An 18,926-nucleotide genomic window follows, 5' to 3' on the forward strand; every position below is an offset into this window, starting at 1 on the left:
AGACGATTAACAGCAGGTTAGGACCAGGGACCCTGTTCTGTGCGACTCTGGCAGCAGTGTGTCCCCACGCTCCGGCATGAATGCCGTGACACAGCCAATGTCACCTGCTCCTTGGCAATGAGATTGTGGCATCGGAAATATACCTGGTGTTCCTTTATTCAAGGTAGCTTTTACCAGCCTTTTGCTTTTGTTTTAGGTAGAAACAAGAGAAGATGAAGAACAAAATGTCAAGTTGACTGAGATTCTGGAGCTCTTGGTTGCAGCTGGGTATTTCAGGGCAAGAATTAAAGGCTTGTCACCTTTTGACAAGGTAAGACAAAGTCTTTCTAAGCATTAGACTAGTTTCTGTCAGGACGGCATGGTTTACTGTGGAAAGGAGGAAGAGGCTGTGTTTTTACTTTCTCTACGTCCTTGTTGCCATTTCTCCTGGATTCAGATTCATTAAGGAAGTGTTCACATTTCCTATTAAAAGAAAATAATCATGTATGCATAAATACACCTTGAAGTCCTTTCTGTGCACGAAGCTTTGAGATATACAAATAAGCAAAATAAATAGTTCCTTCTTTCAAGGAACTTAAAGCTTGGGTGGGGAGATAAAGTTTATGTAAGATAAAATAATTTGAGGTAATAGGGAGCTATCCCAAGTCGGGGCGCTCACAGACAATTGCCAGGTATTCTGTGGGTGGTAAACGCTGGGTTTAGAGGAGGAAGAAATCACTATGGGATGAAGTCATTTAATTCAGCAGAACCTTGAACAGTTCTTATGCACAAGGCGTAGTAGTAGGTGTTCAGGGCACAAGGATAAGAACAAAGGCCTTCTCCCAAAGAGCCTGACTTCTAAAGAGTAGGGAAGAAAGGCAAGTAAAACATCGTGCATAGACTAAATGGCACAATTCGGTAAGTGCCACAGTGAACTATGCACAGAAATGAAGCATTCAGATCAGTTGGGGCAGGCCGGGAAAGCTTCCTGGTGGAAGAAAGCGTTGAGTCCTCCCATGGGCCACGGCCCTGGCTGCATATCACAGATTCTTTTGTAATACAGATATCTAGGCCTCAGCCATTGAAAATCTGGTTTGTTAGGTCTGGGCTGGGCCCTGGAATCTGTATTTTATTATGCATCTCACATGAGTCTACAGTATAGCCAGGGATAAGATTCACTGTTGTTCTTTTCTAACATCAGGCTGTGTCTAAAAATGTTTTGTTTCAGAATGGATTTTTAGCCTTAGTCTCATCTGCATCTCCGAGAAATCCCATGACAAAACTAGAGCAAGGTTTCTCATCTCCTTTAGGTAGTAGGAAAAAATGAGATGTATGGAAATTAAGTAATGAGTCACAGAACGTCACCCTTGTTACCCACATATCTGGTCCATAAAATACATAATTTCTCTGCAGTCTGGCACTTGCCTGTAATTGGATTAAGACTTCACCCAGCTGAGAGTGAATGTCTGTCCCATCAGTATAAAGAGGATCTATGCATCATAGGTCCATTTAGTAATAGAAGTCAGCTTCTCAGTCCACTGGCCATGAGTCAAGTGCTCAGTAACTGCGTGTGGCAAGCAGCAGTGTACTTAACAGTGCAGATCCAGACTGTTCCCGTCTTTGCAGAAAGCTTTACAGTGGTCAGCAGTGCTGTTTAGGTGAATTGTAGTGGATGGAGTCAGGACACGTATTATCTCTCTGAGGGTACCCAATTTTGTATATAAAAACTCTTTATATTTTATCTACCTTCCACTTCTTCCCCTCTTCCCTAACTAGGAAGAGAAAATAGGTATTTTTTTGTGTCTTTCAGGTGGTAGGAGGAATGACCTGGTGCATCACCACTTGCAACTTTGATGTGGATGTTGATTTGCTCTTTCAGGAGAACTCTACAATAGGTCAGAAAATGTAAGTTACCCGGCTTAAGAGGCTGAAGGGGGAGAAAAGAGCTAACTCTTGAGCGTGTGCTGTGTGCCAGAAGTTGTGTTAGATGGTTTACCTATAGGCTGAAAGAAGCCAAGGTTACACAGCTAACATATGAGAGTCACCTAATGTTATTCTAATGTTATATAGGCTATTTCTGATGCTTTTCCTTGATCACAGTTTCTGTCGACTGCTCACGTATCTCTTTCCAAAGGCAGTGAATGTGGATGGAAGTTGAATAGGTGGGAGAAGGGGACTCTTTCCCTCCCCGTTGCCTCTGGGTAAGGCAGAGCCCCACTTTGCCTGCCATCGAGAGAAGGCAGCCTGGGCTCCTCGCTGGAAGTGTCAGGGGAGGGTGCCCTGGCTGGTCGTCCGTAGCTCAGCAGGGGCTTGGTGATTTCATGAGACCATTGGGATCCCCAGTTCTGCTCAGCCCTGCCCTGGGCAGCCGTGTGACCTTGGGCAAACCTTAGTTCTCTTTTCTGTAGGAAGGAGGGTTTGTGATCTCAGATCTGTATGATTCTGTGACTTACTTCCTCATTTTTCTGAAGACCTATCCTCCCCTAAATGGATTAAAGATAGTTTACAAACACGCATGGGGAGCAGTAATACTGGAGAAGCGAAGCAAAGCAAAAGGAAAAAAAAAGGCAGAGTTGAGGATAAGGGACACACCTGTGAGGGGCCATAAAGGCCCTGTTTTTCCAAGGGTGGGACACAGATTTGACTGCGAAAAGAAGAAAAAAACATGGTAAATTACCCAATATACAGTTTCCATACAGTAGAAGAAAAATAGGTCCCTGTGAATCACCAAAATTCTTAACACTAAGACCAAAAGGCGTCTCTTGGCTCCTTGTTAAGGAGGACATGCTGTTTGACACAGAGATACTGTCATCGGTGCCCGGCCATGAGTAGTGGGCTCTGTGTCCTAACACCTGTGTGGGGCTGTGGCATCATGTCCAGCGACCCGCAGTGAAAAGTCCTCCACTGGGAGGGTACGATGGAGTCCAGGCATGTGGCTCTGCTCCCTGTCGGTCCAGCTCAATCCAGAGGTAGATGATATTCTTGTTCTTTTGTTTGTTTTTATTTAGGTGTTACATACTTGAAGGTTAAAAAAAATTCAAATACTACCAAAGGGAGCAAAACATACAGCTGATGTTTCTCCTCCTTCCTATTTTACACCCCAGTTTTATTACCTGGAAACAGTCATCCTTGGCTGTCCAGGTTTTAGATTCTTCAGAGTGGTCACTAATACATCTCCAACAATGTATACAGTCTGTTTCATTCAAGTCTAATGAGAGGAGGCAGTTGGTTCACCTGTACCACTCACTACATCCCCTTTGTCTTCCATCTTCCACTCTTTTAATTGTTTTCTGGTTTTTCTGTGATCACTTGCATAATTTGAATCTACTTAAGCTTCTGTTTCTTGACCCATTAACATAAGGTGGTTTCTCCTAGGTCCTAACTGAGTAAACATTTTAGTATCTCTATCTTTCCTTCTGTCCTTCAGCCTCCATGTACCATCATGACATCACTTTCATAATGTTTAGCATATAATATTTATAGTCTCTTCTGTAGTAGCAGTTAAATTGTCTGTGCTTTAATCTACAGATAAATTCTAAAAGCAAATCTATAAACAGTATTTACAATAAGAACTGAGAATTGTGATGGGGTCAGAAAGAAGGAACTGTAATCTTTTGGACCATAATCGTGCTGTTTAAAGGAGAATATTCAATGTATCATAGTCAAAAGCGATCTGTTTTCATTTATTCATAGACTCAGTAAATATCAAACGCCTACATTTACTGAACAATCAGGCATTGTTGTGGATACATTAATGAAAAATGTCCTGCCCTCATGGAGCTTATAGTCTATTGGGGGAGACAGACCAAAAACTAATTTAATCAATAACTAAATTATATATAGAAATAATATGTGCTATGAAAAAAATTAAAGCTGGGAAGGGCTATGAGGAGGGACGTAGGGCAGGAGGCAGCTGTTTTCGGTTAGTGTAGGCCTCGTTGAGGGCCTACACTAGAGCTAAGACTTGAGGGACGAGGGTTCCAGGCAAAGGGAACTACCACCATGAAGGCTCCAAGCAGAAGCTTGCCTGCAGTGGAGGGCGGAGTGGGGAGCAGAGGACGTCAGTGCAGAGAGGTCATGGAGGCAGATCAGGTGCGGTGCTTGTGGGTCAGAGTAAGGACTTGGGGTTTACTCTGTGTGAGATGGGAAGTCCTTGGAGGGTTTTGAGCAGAGGAGGAACATAATCTGTTCTGTGTTTAAGAAGGCACCCTGGTCCAATTACCGAATTAAGGGGAATCAGGGAGATTCTTTAGTGTATTATAGTAATCTTCCTAAGAGATGATGGTGCCCTGAACGGTGGGCTGGCAGTGGTGGCATTCTGGATCTGTTCTGAAGGTAGAACCAACAGGATTTCATGACATTGGATTTGGAGCGTAAGAGAGGAGCTGAGGGTGATTCGGAAGTATTTGGCCCGAGCAGGTGGAGATGGTCTGTGCAAGTCATTGAGAATCAAGCACACTGCAATTTGCTTCATGTTTATACGGCATTTTTCCCTTGCATTTCTGATTGCCTTTTTTTTTCCTTGATGACAGAGAAGCACGTAGTTTCACCTGTAATGAACACCAGCCAGCTTCATAATCAGTCTGTCCACTAACATGAATTCACTGTCTTCTTGAGTACGCTCTTGGTTGAAGCCTCTTTCTGTTCCAATTTGAGCTGATTGCTTCTTCCACCTGTGGCACCCCTAATGTTCTGAGATATCTTTCCATTGCATTCCTTCTGGGCTACGATTCTCAATCCCTTATCTGTGTTTCTGATATCTAAAAACACTGAAAATGGGTTTTTTTTCTTTCAAGTGCCAATACAAAACTTATTTGGAAGCAACACATGACCTGAACTGACTTAAGGTTATTTATAGTCTTTATTGATCCCATTTATATGAATATTCATATGTTTTACTGCAGAAATATTCATTTCTTTGATTATAGGGTACTGCTCTAGATTTCACTGGGTCTTACCTAATACACAGTATATGCCCCTTAGGTATACTAAGGTACAAACATCTAAAGAATTCTGACTTCTGAAGCACATCTGCTCCTAAAGGGTTTGGATAAGGGATTGAGGGCGTATTGTGTTCCCTGCTAAGTATTTGATGTGTAACTTTTAAGTGCACAGCCATGAACTACAATTGAAGGCAAAACAGTTGACAAGGGTTAACTTGTAAAGACCCAGCAGACTCCTAGCAGTGCATCAGACAGTTGGGTCTTTTCTTATCTGCAGGAGAAATGGTGTAGCCATAGGGCCCTGAATTAGCCAAAAATCTTTTCTGTTTGGTTTTGGAATATGTTCTGTGTTTGGGGTCCCCCCCGCAAAGTTTCTGGTTACTTGCAGATCAGATTAATACTGCCGTGTGTTTGCAGTGCCTCCGCACACCCCAGCTGCTGTGAGGGGGGGCCAGCAGCACCCCTGAGGAGCACACTTGCCTGTGTACAGGGCACAGTTATCTTCCAGGCTCTGTTGGGACCTTGTCCTCCTTCTTGAGCCTTCTTTCTTGTGGGTTCCATGAGCTTCGACCCTCTATCCCCAGCCTGTCCTAAAACCCCATTACCACAGAGTGCTATGTTCTGAGGTCCATAAATGAGATTTTAGGCTTATAACTGGGTTCATTTCTACAGCACATATTTACTAGCCGCCTGTGTGCAGAGCACTTACACATGCATTTTATTATTTTACCTTCACAGCAACCCTTGAACAGGCAGGACAGGGATTACCCCTTGTTTTATGATGGGATCATCAGACCAGTGGGACCTGGTGGCTTGCCAGAAGTTCCGTGGTAGGTGATGGAACTTGGAGTTTAGACCCTGGTTTAATTCACTCTCTTTCACACTGTTTGCAGTGGAGGAGGAAACAGTGCACTGAACACTCAGAAAGCTAAGGAGTCAAGCCTGTCACCTGTAATGAAACGTGAGCTTGTTAGATGAGGAATCTTAGATTAGGAAGCCCATCTGGTGACCTCTGAGACTGTCATGTTCCCTGATTTTCAGAAAGTCAGAGGATCTCCTCTGAGCTCCAGGGAGAAGCCGAATGGAGGCTGGTAGGTTTCCGCAAGAAGCCTTCCTGACTCCTGCCCCCTCAGCCGGCCTCTTTCCCTCCGGTCCCCACCCCCACTGCAGACTTGGCAGTCATTTCTGAGAAGCGGGTTTAAGAGGGTTGTAAACCCTGAGATGACCCTGGGCGTCCTTCCCTCAGGGCCCTTATGAACTGGGAAAGTGGGCCGTCTCTGAGGAGTGGCCAGGGAGAACCTTGTCTGAAGGTAGAGGGTTGGCTGGATGGTGATTTGGAAGCTGCTGACCGGTTGCAGGCAATCAGTAACCCTACACAGACCCACAGATCTGTAGCCACTAGAGGGCGCTCTCCTCCGGCCGAGCCAAGATGTGAATGCCTAGTGAAGACCTGCCCTGAGCAAGGACACAAAGCCGGAGCTGGGGACCATCTTCATTTGCTAAGCTTGGAGTCTGGGGAGCAGGGCCAATTAGGCATCCACCTCTTCCCCTCACAGGTTGCAAAGAAATTAAGGAACAAGGAATGGGCGTCTTATGAAAATCACATTAAAAAGTAAAGCTTATCAGAGAGAGAGCCTTAGCTATGTTGCCAAATGGGTTTGCCAATCCTTCCTACTAAACTGTCCCATTTGGGCCCCAGAAAGAGTTGGACGACCAGAGGCTTCTCAACTGGGGCAGGACATGTACCTCGTGGCAGAGAAGATGCATGTGTCCTAGGAACGGGCTGCTCAGAAAGGAGGGCCTGCAGGGGCTGCTGGGAGTCAGATGACACTTTCCTTCCCCGTCTCGGACCTTTTGGATAAATTACACACACACCCCTTCTGTTTGCAGTGAAAATGTCCTCCCGTGTACTTCTGGGAGGTGGGTAGTCCTTCCTTCCGTGAATGTGTGCAGCAGGGATCAGTCTTCCCTCTCCAAATTTTTTCTCTTAACATATTGGACTTGATATTGTGATCAGTGGAGCTGGGACTGGGACTGTTTCCACTCAGCAGTTTTAACCTTGGTCCCACCTTGTAAAGCTACTGTAGACATAAACATCGTTTTGTAGCATGTTCTCCAGGGATCATGGGATCATTCTCTGGGAGCTGTTTGGCTTCTGTCCCTAGATTGCTACCTTGGTTGCTACCAAGAGTAAGGGCATGAGACATACTAAAGGGACCATAGGTAAGGTAAGTACTCATCCAGGCCTGAGTTAGATGTCGGTCTTAAGGGTGTCTGTCCCCTGAGAAGGATTATGGAACTGCAGAAAGACAAAAGTATACAAGATTTCTTTGAACAAGAAATACTTTTGATAGATAGACCCCAAACTTACTGCATTTGAAGCATCTAATAAGAACCTGGTGACCTTGTTCAGCAGGGCCTTCATCTATTAGAGAGAAGTCTGACACTTGGAGATGAGGCCACAGTAGCTGCTGTAACTAGCTACGTTTTTTTTTTTTTTTTTTTTTTTTTTTTTAGTGTCTTAGATGGGGTGTAACCTAAACTATCCATAGGCTGAGCCAGAGCTCCCATTTCTCCACATGGCCTCACAAGGCCACAGCTTGTGACTTGTTTTTCAGGCTTCCTAGGCTTTGTACCATGGCTTTGGGGGTTAGCAGACCCGTTAAATAACCTCTGTTCTCTCCTTTTGAATGTGATCCGATTAAGGTATAAGAAATAGGAACCAGACAGTTGGAGATCAAATAGCAGCTGGTTAGAGAAGATTTAAATCTGTGGTTAAGTGGACTTGCACACAAGTCCCTCTATCACTCCTGCCATTAAACTGCCCCACCCAGGCCAGGGCTGAGCTGTGCGTCCAGCGGGGCGGGTGCTCAGCTCCTGACTGAGGCAGGCGATTCTCTGGGCCTCAAGGAGCCTGACTCCTGCTCTCTTCCTCCAGCCACTTCAAGAGAAGGCTGAGCAAGGTGTTGGAGACAGATCAAGTGTCCCTCGTGAGAAGTGGAAAGCACCTTCTCTCTGGAAGGAAGAATGAGGGCGTATGGGTCCTCCAAACCTAAGATTAATTTTAGAGTATCAAAAAAATTAAAGGCTACTTTTTTTTTTTTTGCAGTACGCGGGCCTCACACCGCTGTGGCCTCTCCCATCGCGGAGCACAGGCTCTGGACGCGCAGGCTCAGCGGCCATGGCTCATGGGCCTAGCTGCTCCGCGGCATGTGGGATCTTCCCAGACCGGGGCACGAACCCGTGTCCCCTGCATCGGCAGGAGGACTCTCAACCACTGTGCCACCAGGGAAGCTCCCAAAGGCTATTTTTTATTTCAAAAATATTTTGTATTGGAGTAGAGAACTTCTTTGTTTGTTTGTTTGTTTGAGCATGAGGCCTCATGTTTTGTCTTAATATTCTTGGCACCTGGCACAGAGTCTGGTAATTATTTGTTGCTTGCATGGTATTTAGAACAATTTTTTAAATGTTTAACCTAATGGTTTCCAGACTTGGAAAAAGTAGGGCAGTTAAGTGAAATGTAAAAGAATATGCAGCACTAATAACTTTTTATTTTACCACGTAAGGACATTAAAAAAAATAGCTACTACCTCAAACATCGCCATAACTTCAAGGAACAAAATATTTTAATATAAAAAGCAGGATGAGCACGACCTTAGAATTAAGGATGAAGGTAGTTTTGTGTCCTTACACACACACAAGCCTAAGCTGTGCTTATTTTTCTCAATTTGCCATCAGCCAGGAGAAACGTGGTCGTGGTCTGGTATTGAGAAAACTCAGATCCCTCTGGGTCGCAGCCAGACTTGAGAGATGTCTTAAGAGCCACTTGGTGTGTCCTCACTCTTGGCTTGTTGTTTTTCTCTGAGCAGAGCTCTATCAGAAAAAATTGTCTCCGTCCTGCCAAGAATGAAATGTCCACACCAGCTGGAGCCCCACCAGATCCAGGGGATGGATTTTATTCACATATTTCCTGTTGTCCAGGTAAGAGCATCTGTGGGGTTTCTTGCCCTCCAAACATTGGAATTCCTGTAATGGGTCTGGCTCTTGGGCCGTCTGGCCTAGATCCCGGATCTGATGGGTGTGGTATGGATTTGGTGGCAGCAAAACACAATGATACTCCTCAGAACGTTGCCAGTATTCAGTCTACCCTAGTTTCACACCATCACCTGTTCTGGTCTTTGAATGTTTCCATTAGTAACTTTTCATTGCCCTTCTGGTAAAGATGGAAGCCCATAGCTCCCCATCGCACCCCACGCGCTGGCCCCCTCTGACCTCTCCAGCCTCAGTTTATTCTTTGCTTTTCTTTGTTCTTTCTATTCTAGCCCCTCTGACTTTCTTTCAAATTTCCTCATACACACTGTGCTTCCTCCTGTCACGGGGCCTTTCAGGGTGGGAAGGTCTTCCCTTCTCTCCTTACCTTTATCTTCCAGATCTCAGTTCCATCAAGCCTTCTCAAGAAAGCTTCCCCTGACTGCCAGATCTAGAGCAGGTTCCTTTGCTATATCCTCTTATACGGCATATTCCCTACCCTCACAGGAAGCTTCCTCACTGCAGTTTGTGACCGTGTCCATTCAATGTTTGGTTATTTGTACCTCTCTCCCATCAGACCGTAAGCTTCCTGAGGGCAGGTACCATGGCTGTCCTGCTTGCTCTCGTGTCTCCGGCACCTCTTGGAATGTCTGGCACTTTGTAGGCATTCAGTCCTACAAAGGACTAAATTTCTAACGGGAGACTTATCTCCACCCCGGCTTTTCCCCAAGGCCCCATGATTAAGTGGCCGTGCTGTACAAGTCCCCGTATTCTGTGCGGTTCTTGTGTCTCAGCCCCTCCTCCAGGCACCGTAGAAAGAAGAGGAGCAAAGGAACTTAACTTCGTTGCCTGCTGTGTGGACAGTACTTTGCCTCGGATCCTAATAGAGTTCTTTGAAGCATCTATTGTTATGCCGGTCTGACATCTGAGGAAAGGGAGACTCGGAAAAGGATAATCAGTTTGCTTAAGGGCAGAGAACTAGTGAGCGGAGAGGCAGATTCCTCTCAACTCCTTGTCTTTAAGCCTGTACTTTCTCCTCCACCACCATTCAGCCACCCCGAGGAAAGCCGCACAGCCCCTGCGGGAGGGGTTTTGTGATTCTGTTCAGATTATGTAATGTAGCAGTTAAGAGCCTGGACTCTGGAGACTTCCTGGGTTCACATCTTGGCTCTGCCACTTTCTAGCTGTGTGATCTTGGGCAGATGACTTAACTTCTTACCTGAGAATTAGAAATAATAATAGTACCTACCTGGTGGGATGGAAGCTGAGTAAGTTAGTATGTGTAAAGCACTTGATTGAAGGGCTGGCACCTTTCAGTAAGTGCTTTGTGTTATATAGTTGTCTCTGTTGTTGTTACTGCTGTTGGGGATCTTCCCCTGCACTAGACTGCAAATCAAATATGTTGACATTTATAACTGAAATTTGTAAACTTGAGGCTGGGACTTGAACTCAGGATTTGACTTGTTTGTTTGTTAGGGGATGGATGGTACCCAATCATTTTGTGAAAGTAAGAAGTAGGGAGTCTGTGTAGATACTTACAGAAGCCTCCAACCCCATCATACTGTGAAGTTGTCACCCTTTCCCCTGAAGCCTGGATCTCTAGTGACTAGACCTTACTCAAAACTCTGCTAGAACTTTGAGGACCCAAACTCTAGTCCATATATGAGAAGGGGATGAAAGGGAAGTGATTGTCTACAGTTGGTTTGGGCATTTTGAGTATCCAATGTTTGTGTTGTGAGCGGAATGTCAGAGGGCTTCCTGTCTGGATGTGAGAGCCTCTCTAAATGGTTACCCCATATCTTAATTTCGTGGATCTGTAAAATTTTGAAGCGCAAATAGAGGTTGACCTGTGGTTGCAACCTGTATTTTGGCAGGAAGGGACGTTTTTAAAGGCAACAATTACTTTGCTTTCTTTACCATTTCCTAAAAGAAAGGCCATTTAACTCACAGTCTCAGAATAAAGGACAGTCCTTCAAATGGAATACATGTAGCCTTATGAAAAACTCACCACATGCCTGTAGTTTTCTGTTTTGCCGGACACCAGTGAAAGAGCAATTGTGGACCAGCCACTGGGAACCACTGAACTGGTTGTCTTGTGTGGGACTAGAGGCCCACCACCCTTGTTCGTGCTGTTTAGCACAGCTGTGGTGACACTCTCTGAATGCAACCAGGAGGAAAGAAGAGCTAACTTCCGGCTACTGGTAGTTCCAGGTCACGTCTTTTTCTCCCATGTGGGGCACATGAATCCTGTGAGGGTAGGTATTTTTCTCAAATGCTAGGGGCTTATGGCAGAGCTCAGCTGTCCTAGAGGTTCCCTCAGCAGCCCTTCATGCTGGGAAGTCCAAAACACAGCGGTCGGGTCTCTAAGGAATCCTTTGAATCCTTTGAATCAGCGGGCTCTGCCTTCCTCATCTGAGCATGTTCTCCAGGATCCAGCCAAGTTACAACTCAGTGTCGATCTAATTAACAGAGGCAGATCTGAAAAGGCAACAACAATGAAAGGCCAGAAACTGGATCTCCTGATGCAAAGCAAAGCAGAGAGAAATTGAGTTGAACAGTGACTCAGCCTCCTTAGATGTCCAGGGCCGGTGCTGGGGTACAGGTGAGGGGCTGGAGTAGCCCCAAATGCCGTCCGACTTTCTGCCCCTGCCCTTCTGGATTTTAGTCAGTGCCTGAGGTCACTGTTTGGAGGTAGGGTGGAGTGGAGTAATGGAAACAAATGGAAGATACTAGCAACAAAAGAATACTCCTCATAGAATTATTTGCAGCCACTGCTGTCCTGGGCAGCTGCTTCCTACGTGTGTCCTTTACTTGAGCTGGCCGCCCTCCCTGAGCGCACGTTCCTGCCGTCCCCGCAGGAGCCCTGTGCCATGTGCATGTGTCTGAACCTTGCCACGTGTGGCCCTGCCCCGGGGAAGCACAGCTACTGTCCAGACACTGCTCCTGAGATGTAGTAGCTCTCCCTGGAGAGAGGATGGCATCCCTCCATAAAGTTCTTTAGTAATAATGGGAATGAATGAAGAGTCAGGAGGAGAAGCAAAGGCTCTTTTTGCACTTTGCATTCTCACCCTCAGAGCTCCTGGGCCTCCCGCAGGCTGTGGGGCATGGGTGTGTGCACGTGTGTGTTTCAGTTCCCTCGAGTTGTAAGTCAGCGGGCATGAGGAGCGGCTCCTTGTGCGTATCGACCCGGTCGACCTAGGACACGTGGCGTGAAGCCCAGACGCGCAGTGTCCCGATGTGGCCGGCAGCTGTGGCTGCTGGCTGTGGATCGGTGGGCGGATCATGTCGTCTCTCCGAGCTTCCGATTCTGTAAAACGCGGCCAGTGCCAATTACCTTATAGCGTTGGGTGGATTCGAGAGCTATGCTGTGAGTGCCAAGCTAACCTGAAGCCTAGGGCTTGTACTCAGTACACCTGGTCTCAAGTCTGAATTTTGGGGGGATTTTTTCCCACCTATCAAACGAGGTTACACTAGGCATTCTCACTGGTTCCCTTCCCTCCCTCTGGTCTGTGGTGCAAGCAGCACGGGAAGGAGAGAGCTCCAGTAAGATCAGCCACTAGGCGCAGGGAGGTTTGGGGGACAGCTCTGTTTGTGTCGGGCTCCAGGTGTTTACAGAGCTGTCTAGTACTTGTGTTTCATTTGCTCCCACAGTTGCTCTGTGACGTGAAGGGAACTGATACTCTCACCTCCTCTTTAGCAGAGAGGGAAACTGAGGCCTGGGCACCTGAAGCGAGGCCCGAAGCCTGCTGCACGGCTGTCAGCTCAGGCCCCCCTGGATCTCAGCATCCAGACACCCAGCAGCTGCTTTTCCTGCAGGGCAGTATGTGTTGGTGGTTATTCACCGCCTGGGCAGTTCATGTTCTGTGATTCAGGCACAGGACCTGTGCCGTCTCTGAGCTGGCCTTTACCATAGTGTGTTTCGTCCCCGTCGGCTCACGTTTCCTCACTTTCTTCCCCAGTGGCTGGTGAAGCGAGCTATAGAAACAAAAGAAGAGATGGGCGACTATATCCGTTCCTACTCCATTTCCCAGTTCCAGAAAACCTACAGTCTCCCTGAGGTCAGTGTTCTTTTCTAGCCCAGTTGGGAACCGGAGTGCACAGTGAGGGACCCCTGGGAAGGTGCAGAGTACGCTCAGGCTCCCCTGCACTCCCGCCCGCCTGTGTGGCCTCCCTGCCCCCACCTACCTGATCAGCCCTGAAACTGGGCCTCCTGGTTCATTAGAATTGCCTGTTTAAATGGGCACTGAGTGTCAAGCCCTACAGTTTTGTCCTTGTCTCTCAATTTTGATACTGGATCTGGACCTTTTGTTAAATTACAAGAGTGTATTTTTGTACAGTCATATAAAGGTTTTCGAGAGCCCACCTGCTTGGGACGCACCTACCGTAACAGCTGAATAGTCATCACAGCAATACGAGCTGGCCACTGTCAGATACCACATTCCAGTCCCGGCACATCACACACCTTCTGTTTTTTGATCCTCACGACTGCTCCCTGAGATAGGCGGTATCATCCCCGTTATGCAGGTGGAAAAGCTAAGGCTTAGAGGTTAGGTAACTTGCTGAGGTTTCAGAGCTCATACGGATCTGAAGTGAGAACGCTTGTCTTCACCACTACACTCTGTGGTCCCCCTTTTTCTCACCGGCTATAGGGATCTGTTATGCAGCCATCGGCAGAGGCCCTAGCTTTTTCCCATGCAGGATATATTCCAATTTGTTAGAAAACTGAGACTTCTTCAGGCAAAGTTGTGATGAGAAGTCAGTTTATAAGACGGACTGCTGAGCAGTCCAGTGGAGTTTCAGTCTTTACGCAGGAAGATTTGCTTCATCCCTGTGTCTTCTTGTCTTGCAGGATGATGACTTCATCAAGAGAAAAGAAAAGGCCATCAAGACAGTTGTTGACCTCTCGGTGAGTTCCCTGCCCGTGTTCTTCTGTAAGGGAAGAACGTAGGGTCGTAGCCTCCAAGTAGCCCTTTGAGTTAAATCACAAAAGCCCCTGCCCCCCGAGGTTTCTATCTGCCGGGTTGCCCAAGAGCTGATCTCAGGTGCACATGTGAGGGAGGCCCTGCCTGCCGTGCGTGCCCGGTACCCAATGCCAGCGTTCAGGGTAGAACGTGCCACAACCACTGCCCTGTTTCCCTTAGTTCCAGTTTCCCAGACCCGAAGCTCTTCCTCATTTGTGCCAGCGGCAGCTGTAAACTTCACATAGCTCCAAAGAGCAGATGACAAACTAGAGCTGATGCATTGAGGTGACCACCACCATGACGCCTTTGGAGAGGCAGAGTAGCTTCTGAGCTTTGTGTGGGAAACTCTGGGATGGCCTTTGTCCCCAAGCACAGTGTATCTTAACCACAGGGTCTGCACTCATGTGCCCACTTCCCCAGTGCAAGGGCCAGAGGAGAGCTTCGGGCCTTTTGAAAACACTCTGGGCCAGAGCCCAGCAGGACCTTGTCAGCCTTCACCCCCCAGCCTTCCTCCTTGAGCTGATGGGAATGGAGCCTCAATGCCTGGGTGTAAATTCACTTTCTTTAGAAAATAATATCTAGAGTTATTCTGCATTTTTTTTTTTTTTTTTACTTTTAAGAATAAATGTGTGGTCTCCCCAGGTGATTACTGTGAAAAGAATAACAGTAGTTTGATGATGAAAGACGTGAAATGCTCATTTAAAACAAAAAAGCCTTTGTCAGTTTATGGTTGTAATTTGTATCTTTTCCACAGTTCCATTTTGGAAATGGGAGAAATGGAAAACCTTTAACATAGTTATACTCTGAAGCCAGATGCCGTTTTCAGATTTGGTGGCAGTATTAAATAATAATACCAAGAGAACATGATAGAACAGCAAGTAATTTTTTTCCTGGTTGTGAGGTAGATGTTCAGTTTAGAACATCTTTAAAGTTTTCTTTAAAAAGATTGATAGATGAGAGGAAGAAAATCAACCTTAATCTAACAACACAGAAGCAGCCACTTTTGATGCTTGGACATATGTCTTCTGTGTTTTTAATGTGTATTTTTATAGTGAATTAGAATTATACTTTGAATGTAATTTTGTAGTTTTTTTTTCCACTTACCAATATAGAGTCTTGTATGCTGTTAAAGGTTCCTCCTAATCGCATTTTCATGAGAAATAATAACCAATTGGTTGGATGTGCTGTTGCTTTCCCTTGTTTTAAATGATGCTTCATTTAAAAGAAGTGAAAAGAAATGCTTTCATTTCTCCCTCTGATACAGGGAGCTGGGGAGCCAGTGGCAGGAGAGGAAGGGAAATTCTCTTTTCCCTATAAACTCTGTACTATTTGGATTTTACACTAAGTCTGTGTATTACCTATGTAAAAACAATAACGTAAAAACTATTTAATTGTTTTTAATTAAGAAGCTGTAGGAAGTTTATTTTTCCAAAATTACAACTACAGGCATATATTACTGTATCAAATCTTATAAAATCCAATTCTTTTTTTTTTGATATTTTCAGCATGTTGTTTTATTTTATTTTATTTTATTGGCTTATAGTTGCTTTACAACGCTGTGTTAGTTTCTGCTGTACAGCAGAGTGAATTAGCTATACGTATACATATATCCCCTCTTTTTTGGATTTCCTTCCCATTTAGGTCACTGCAGAGCACTGAGTAGAGTTCCCTGTGCTATACAATAGGTTCTCATTAGTTATCTGTTTTATACATAGTATCAACAGTGTAAAAAATATTTAACGTTTAATTGAATATCTTCATGTGCAAATCTCACTTGGAGCCCTGGGTAGAGAGTGAGAAACATTGCATTTTTTGGCTGTATCACCAAGAATAAAAGGCCAGTGTAGCTGTTGATCAAACTGGGCCTGATGTCTCTTTACCTATTAAACATTTCAGGCCTCTAGAGACACATTATTTCTTCTTCTCATTTGTAATGGAGTTTTTAAAGATAATCGTCTTCTGCTTGGCAATATGACTTAAATTCTTAATGGAATTTAGGGAGATAATGACAGTGACAAATATATAGGGCCCAAACATTGTTCTAAGCATTTATATATAACTTATCTAGTGCTCACCACAACCCTATGAAGTAATAGTATTTTTTTTTTTTTGACAGGTGAGGAAACTAAGGCACAGATCGGTTATGTAGGTTGCCCTAGGTCACATTGGTGATGATGGAGCCAGGATGCAATAAAATGCTAGATAAAATGCTGTTTGCAGCTCATTAGAAAATAATATCAAGATAAAGGAAAATGGAAAAAAAATTGTAGGTCTCTGATAATAGTTCAAATTGCTTAGTTTATTTCCTTTTTTTATGTGCGAACTTACCCCTCCGTTGACTGTCAATGCATTTGCAACAGGAATGATAAAAAAATTTTTATGGATGGCCAGAGCTGGCCTTTGGGTTTTGTTTGTTTGTTTTCTACTTTCTCTGTCTACTGAAAATACGCCCCCATTTCTAGATGCTGTCTTCTTAGGTTTCTGAGCTGAGCTCTGTTGCCATTAACTTCCATCCTTCCCACCCACCACTGCTGCACACGCTTGCTTGCGGCCTTGGAGTGAGGGTCCCAGGAGCTTGTCAGGGGCTCCATGTCCCTGTCTTCTTCTTGTGAGTCAGTGTAAGACATGAAACAGCTTGCTGGGTTTTGTCTGCTGTCACTCTCTCCAAGGAGAGTCCCTCCCCTTGTAAAGGGAATAAAGTCTTTCCTAGGTGACCAGGGTGTGGCTCTTTGCAAGTCTTAGTTTCTCAAGAATGTTTTCTTCTCCTCCCAGCCTCTCTCCAGTTCTGCCCTTCAGATGTCTCATCACTGTTTCTTACCTACCCCTTACTGACAAATGTAGAATCCCAAATTTAAACTCTGAATGGTAAATTAAGGATTAAAATTCGCTCTTACATACAGTGCCAGGTTTCTAGAGCCAGCCTTCTATAAAATATGCATGTAGCTGCCGGGTACTGACTGAGTGCCTTCTATGTGCTTGACATCTAATGAGGCGTTTTACAAGCATTATCTCATATACTCATCAACACTCAAGGACTTATGCGTTACATTTCCATTTTATAAATCAGGAAGTTGAAACTCAGAAAGGTTAATAAATTCCTTACACAGTTGCAGAGCTGAGAAGAGGCAGCCAGGTTTTCATTTGACATCTGGCTCCTCAGACACAGCAGGTGTTGGTGCATCTCTAGTTTTCTCACTCTTCACTTGGTCTCTGATTTCCTGCATATCCCTGACACTGATTTGGCCCTAATGTTTCTGACTGATTTCAGGACCCTGGGGTGTTATTTATCAGGGTCCCAGAGACTCAAATGCATGCAGAGTGGTTGGGTACTCTGCCCTTGTGAGGGCATCTACTCTGCCTTTGCCCGTTTGAAGACCATTTGTCCAGCTGGAGAATGGGTGCCAAGTGGAGACTGTCCTGTTGTCTTTTTCTTCCATCTATTAACAAGTTATCACTGTGCTTCAACAAGCAGACTTTACTTACTCTTGCTTACGTGTCTTTTTAAAAATAAATATTAAACATTTTAATATTTTTCAAAAAATTTTAGCTTATAAGAATATAAGCTTGTCTTGTCTTTAGCCATCTTTGTAGGCCTGTTCCAATTTTTTGCATTCATCCTTGGTTATGTAGCTCATCTATTTTTTTGATGCATGATTTTTTTGTTTTACAAAAGGTTATTTTTCTTTCATTCTACTACTGTGGTAATAATGAAAAATTAGACAATGGAGAGAAAGTACAAAGACTAAATCACCCATGATACCACCAGCCAGGGATAACCACGGTTATTCCAAGTAGGAAATACATAGTTATGGATATCAATATAGAAAATTAGAGATCACAGAAAAGTGACGTGATACTATATATTCTGTTTTGTTGTGTGGTTATTTTGCTCAACACTATAATCAAGGATATATTTCCATGCCAATAAATACACCTCCATAGCATTTTCAGTGGCTGTACATCATGCATTGTGTGGTACTAACTTAACTAGCTTAGTTTGTTTTTTGGGGTTTTCTTGTTTTGTTTTGTTTTGGCTATTATGTAGGACATCCCCATAGCTAAATTTTTTCTTTTATCTTTAATTATTTACTTGGGTTGCATTCCATGAAGTGGAGTTGGTTCAGAGGTTATGCCTCAATCTGTTAGTACCTCTTGCCCGATTGCCTGGCAGAAAGGCTGTTGTGTGAACTTTCAACTTCTGAGCTCATCACCTTCCAGTGTTCTCTCTTTTTGTCTTGGACTCATTTTTCTTCATCCTGGGGATTATTCCCAGTACTTCTGCTTCTCCTTTGAAATGTGTTCTTTTCTTGACTTCTCCATATCTCATTTTTACGGAATAGGCGGCCGCTTTGTAGAAGGCCTGCCTGATGGGAGGTGATATTTTCAAAGGACATAAGAAAATGAAACTATTGCCCAGGACAGGCCTCCCCTTACCCTTCCACTTTCACATCATAATCGTAATCGCTCATTTGTCTCACCTAATGTGCTGTGGTACGGTCTACTTCCTCCTTTTCTGAACTGTCTGCCTTCCATATTCATGAAGTATCTGACCTGTGCAGTGAGGTCTTTTACTCCCTGTCAACCTTGAGTAAAGAGTAGCTGTGAAATTTTACCCAAAGCCCCCAAAGATACATTTGCTTACTATTTGTTGAGCATTTCTTGGTAATGTTTAGAATTTTGTATGAGAACAGAGGGGACAGAAGGAAAAAAAAAAAAAAAAATTCTTATTGGTCCCCTAAGAGACCAGGTCATTTAAAACTACAACTCCACTGTTTTCTTCCATAGGAAACGCTGTGAGGAGGACCTTTCTTTCCAGGACATGAAATGTAAACGTGGCAGCATAAGTAAAAAAATATACATTAGTACATTTTATCAATAATAGCAAATATATGCATGTATGTATATCTTAACCCTTAATGTGTATCAGGTAACGTTAAATAGATTGACTAATCCTTATGACTCTCTCCATATACCTATTTTACAGATGGAAAACCTCAGAGGTTAAAGTAATTTG

At 44.5% G+C, this 18,926-nt stretch overlaps 1 protein-coding gene across 4 annotated transcripts in view; it reads left to right on the forward strand.

Annotated features, from left to right (window-relative positions):
* The window catches only part of CCDC93 (CCC complex scaffolding subunit CCDC93), an 87,260-nt gene that overhangs the window by 4,271 nt on the left and 64,063 nt on the right, over window positions 1-18,926 (forward strand). For 3 of the 4 annotated variants that reach the window (XR_003001736.1, XM_024734476.1, XM_024734475.1), the window contains exons 2-6: window positions 197-310; window positions 1,790-1,884; window positions 8,792-8,903; window positions 12,911-13,009; window positions 13,801-13,857. Coding sequence is in view for 3 of the 4 variants with exons in the window: in XM_024734476.1 (XP_024590244.1) it covers window positions 197-310; window positions 1,790-1,884; window positions 8,792-8,903; window positions 12,911-13,009; window positions 13,801-13,857 (477 nt within the window). In the remaining variant the exon portion in view is untranslated. The remainder of the gene's footprint in view (window positions 1-196; window positions 311-1,789; window positions 1,885-8,791; window positions 8,904-12,910; window positions 13,010-13,800; window positions 13,858-18,926) is intronic. The other variant, XM_024734478.1, reaches the window with a different exon arrangement.

This window comes from Neophocaena asiaeorientalis, unplaced genomic scaffold, assembly GCF_003031525.2.
Source record: "Neophocaena asiaeorientalis asiaeorientalis breed wild unplaced genomic scaffold, Neophocaena_asiaeorientalis_V1.1 scaffold32, whole genome shotgun sequence".
Taxonomy (NCBI): domain Eukaryota; kingdom Metazoa; phylum Chordata; class Mammalia; order Artiodactyla; family Phocoenidae; genus Neophocaena; species Neophocaena asiaeorientalis.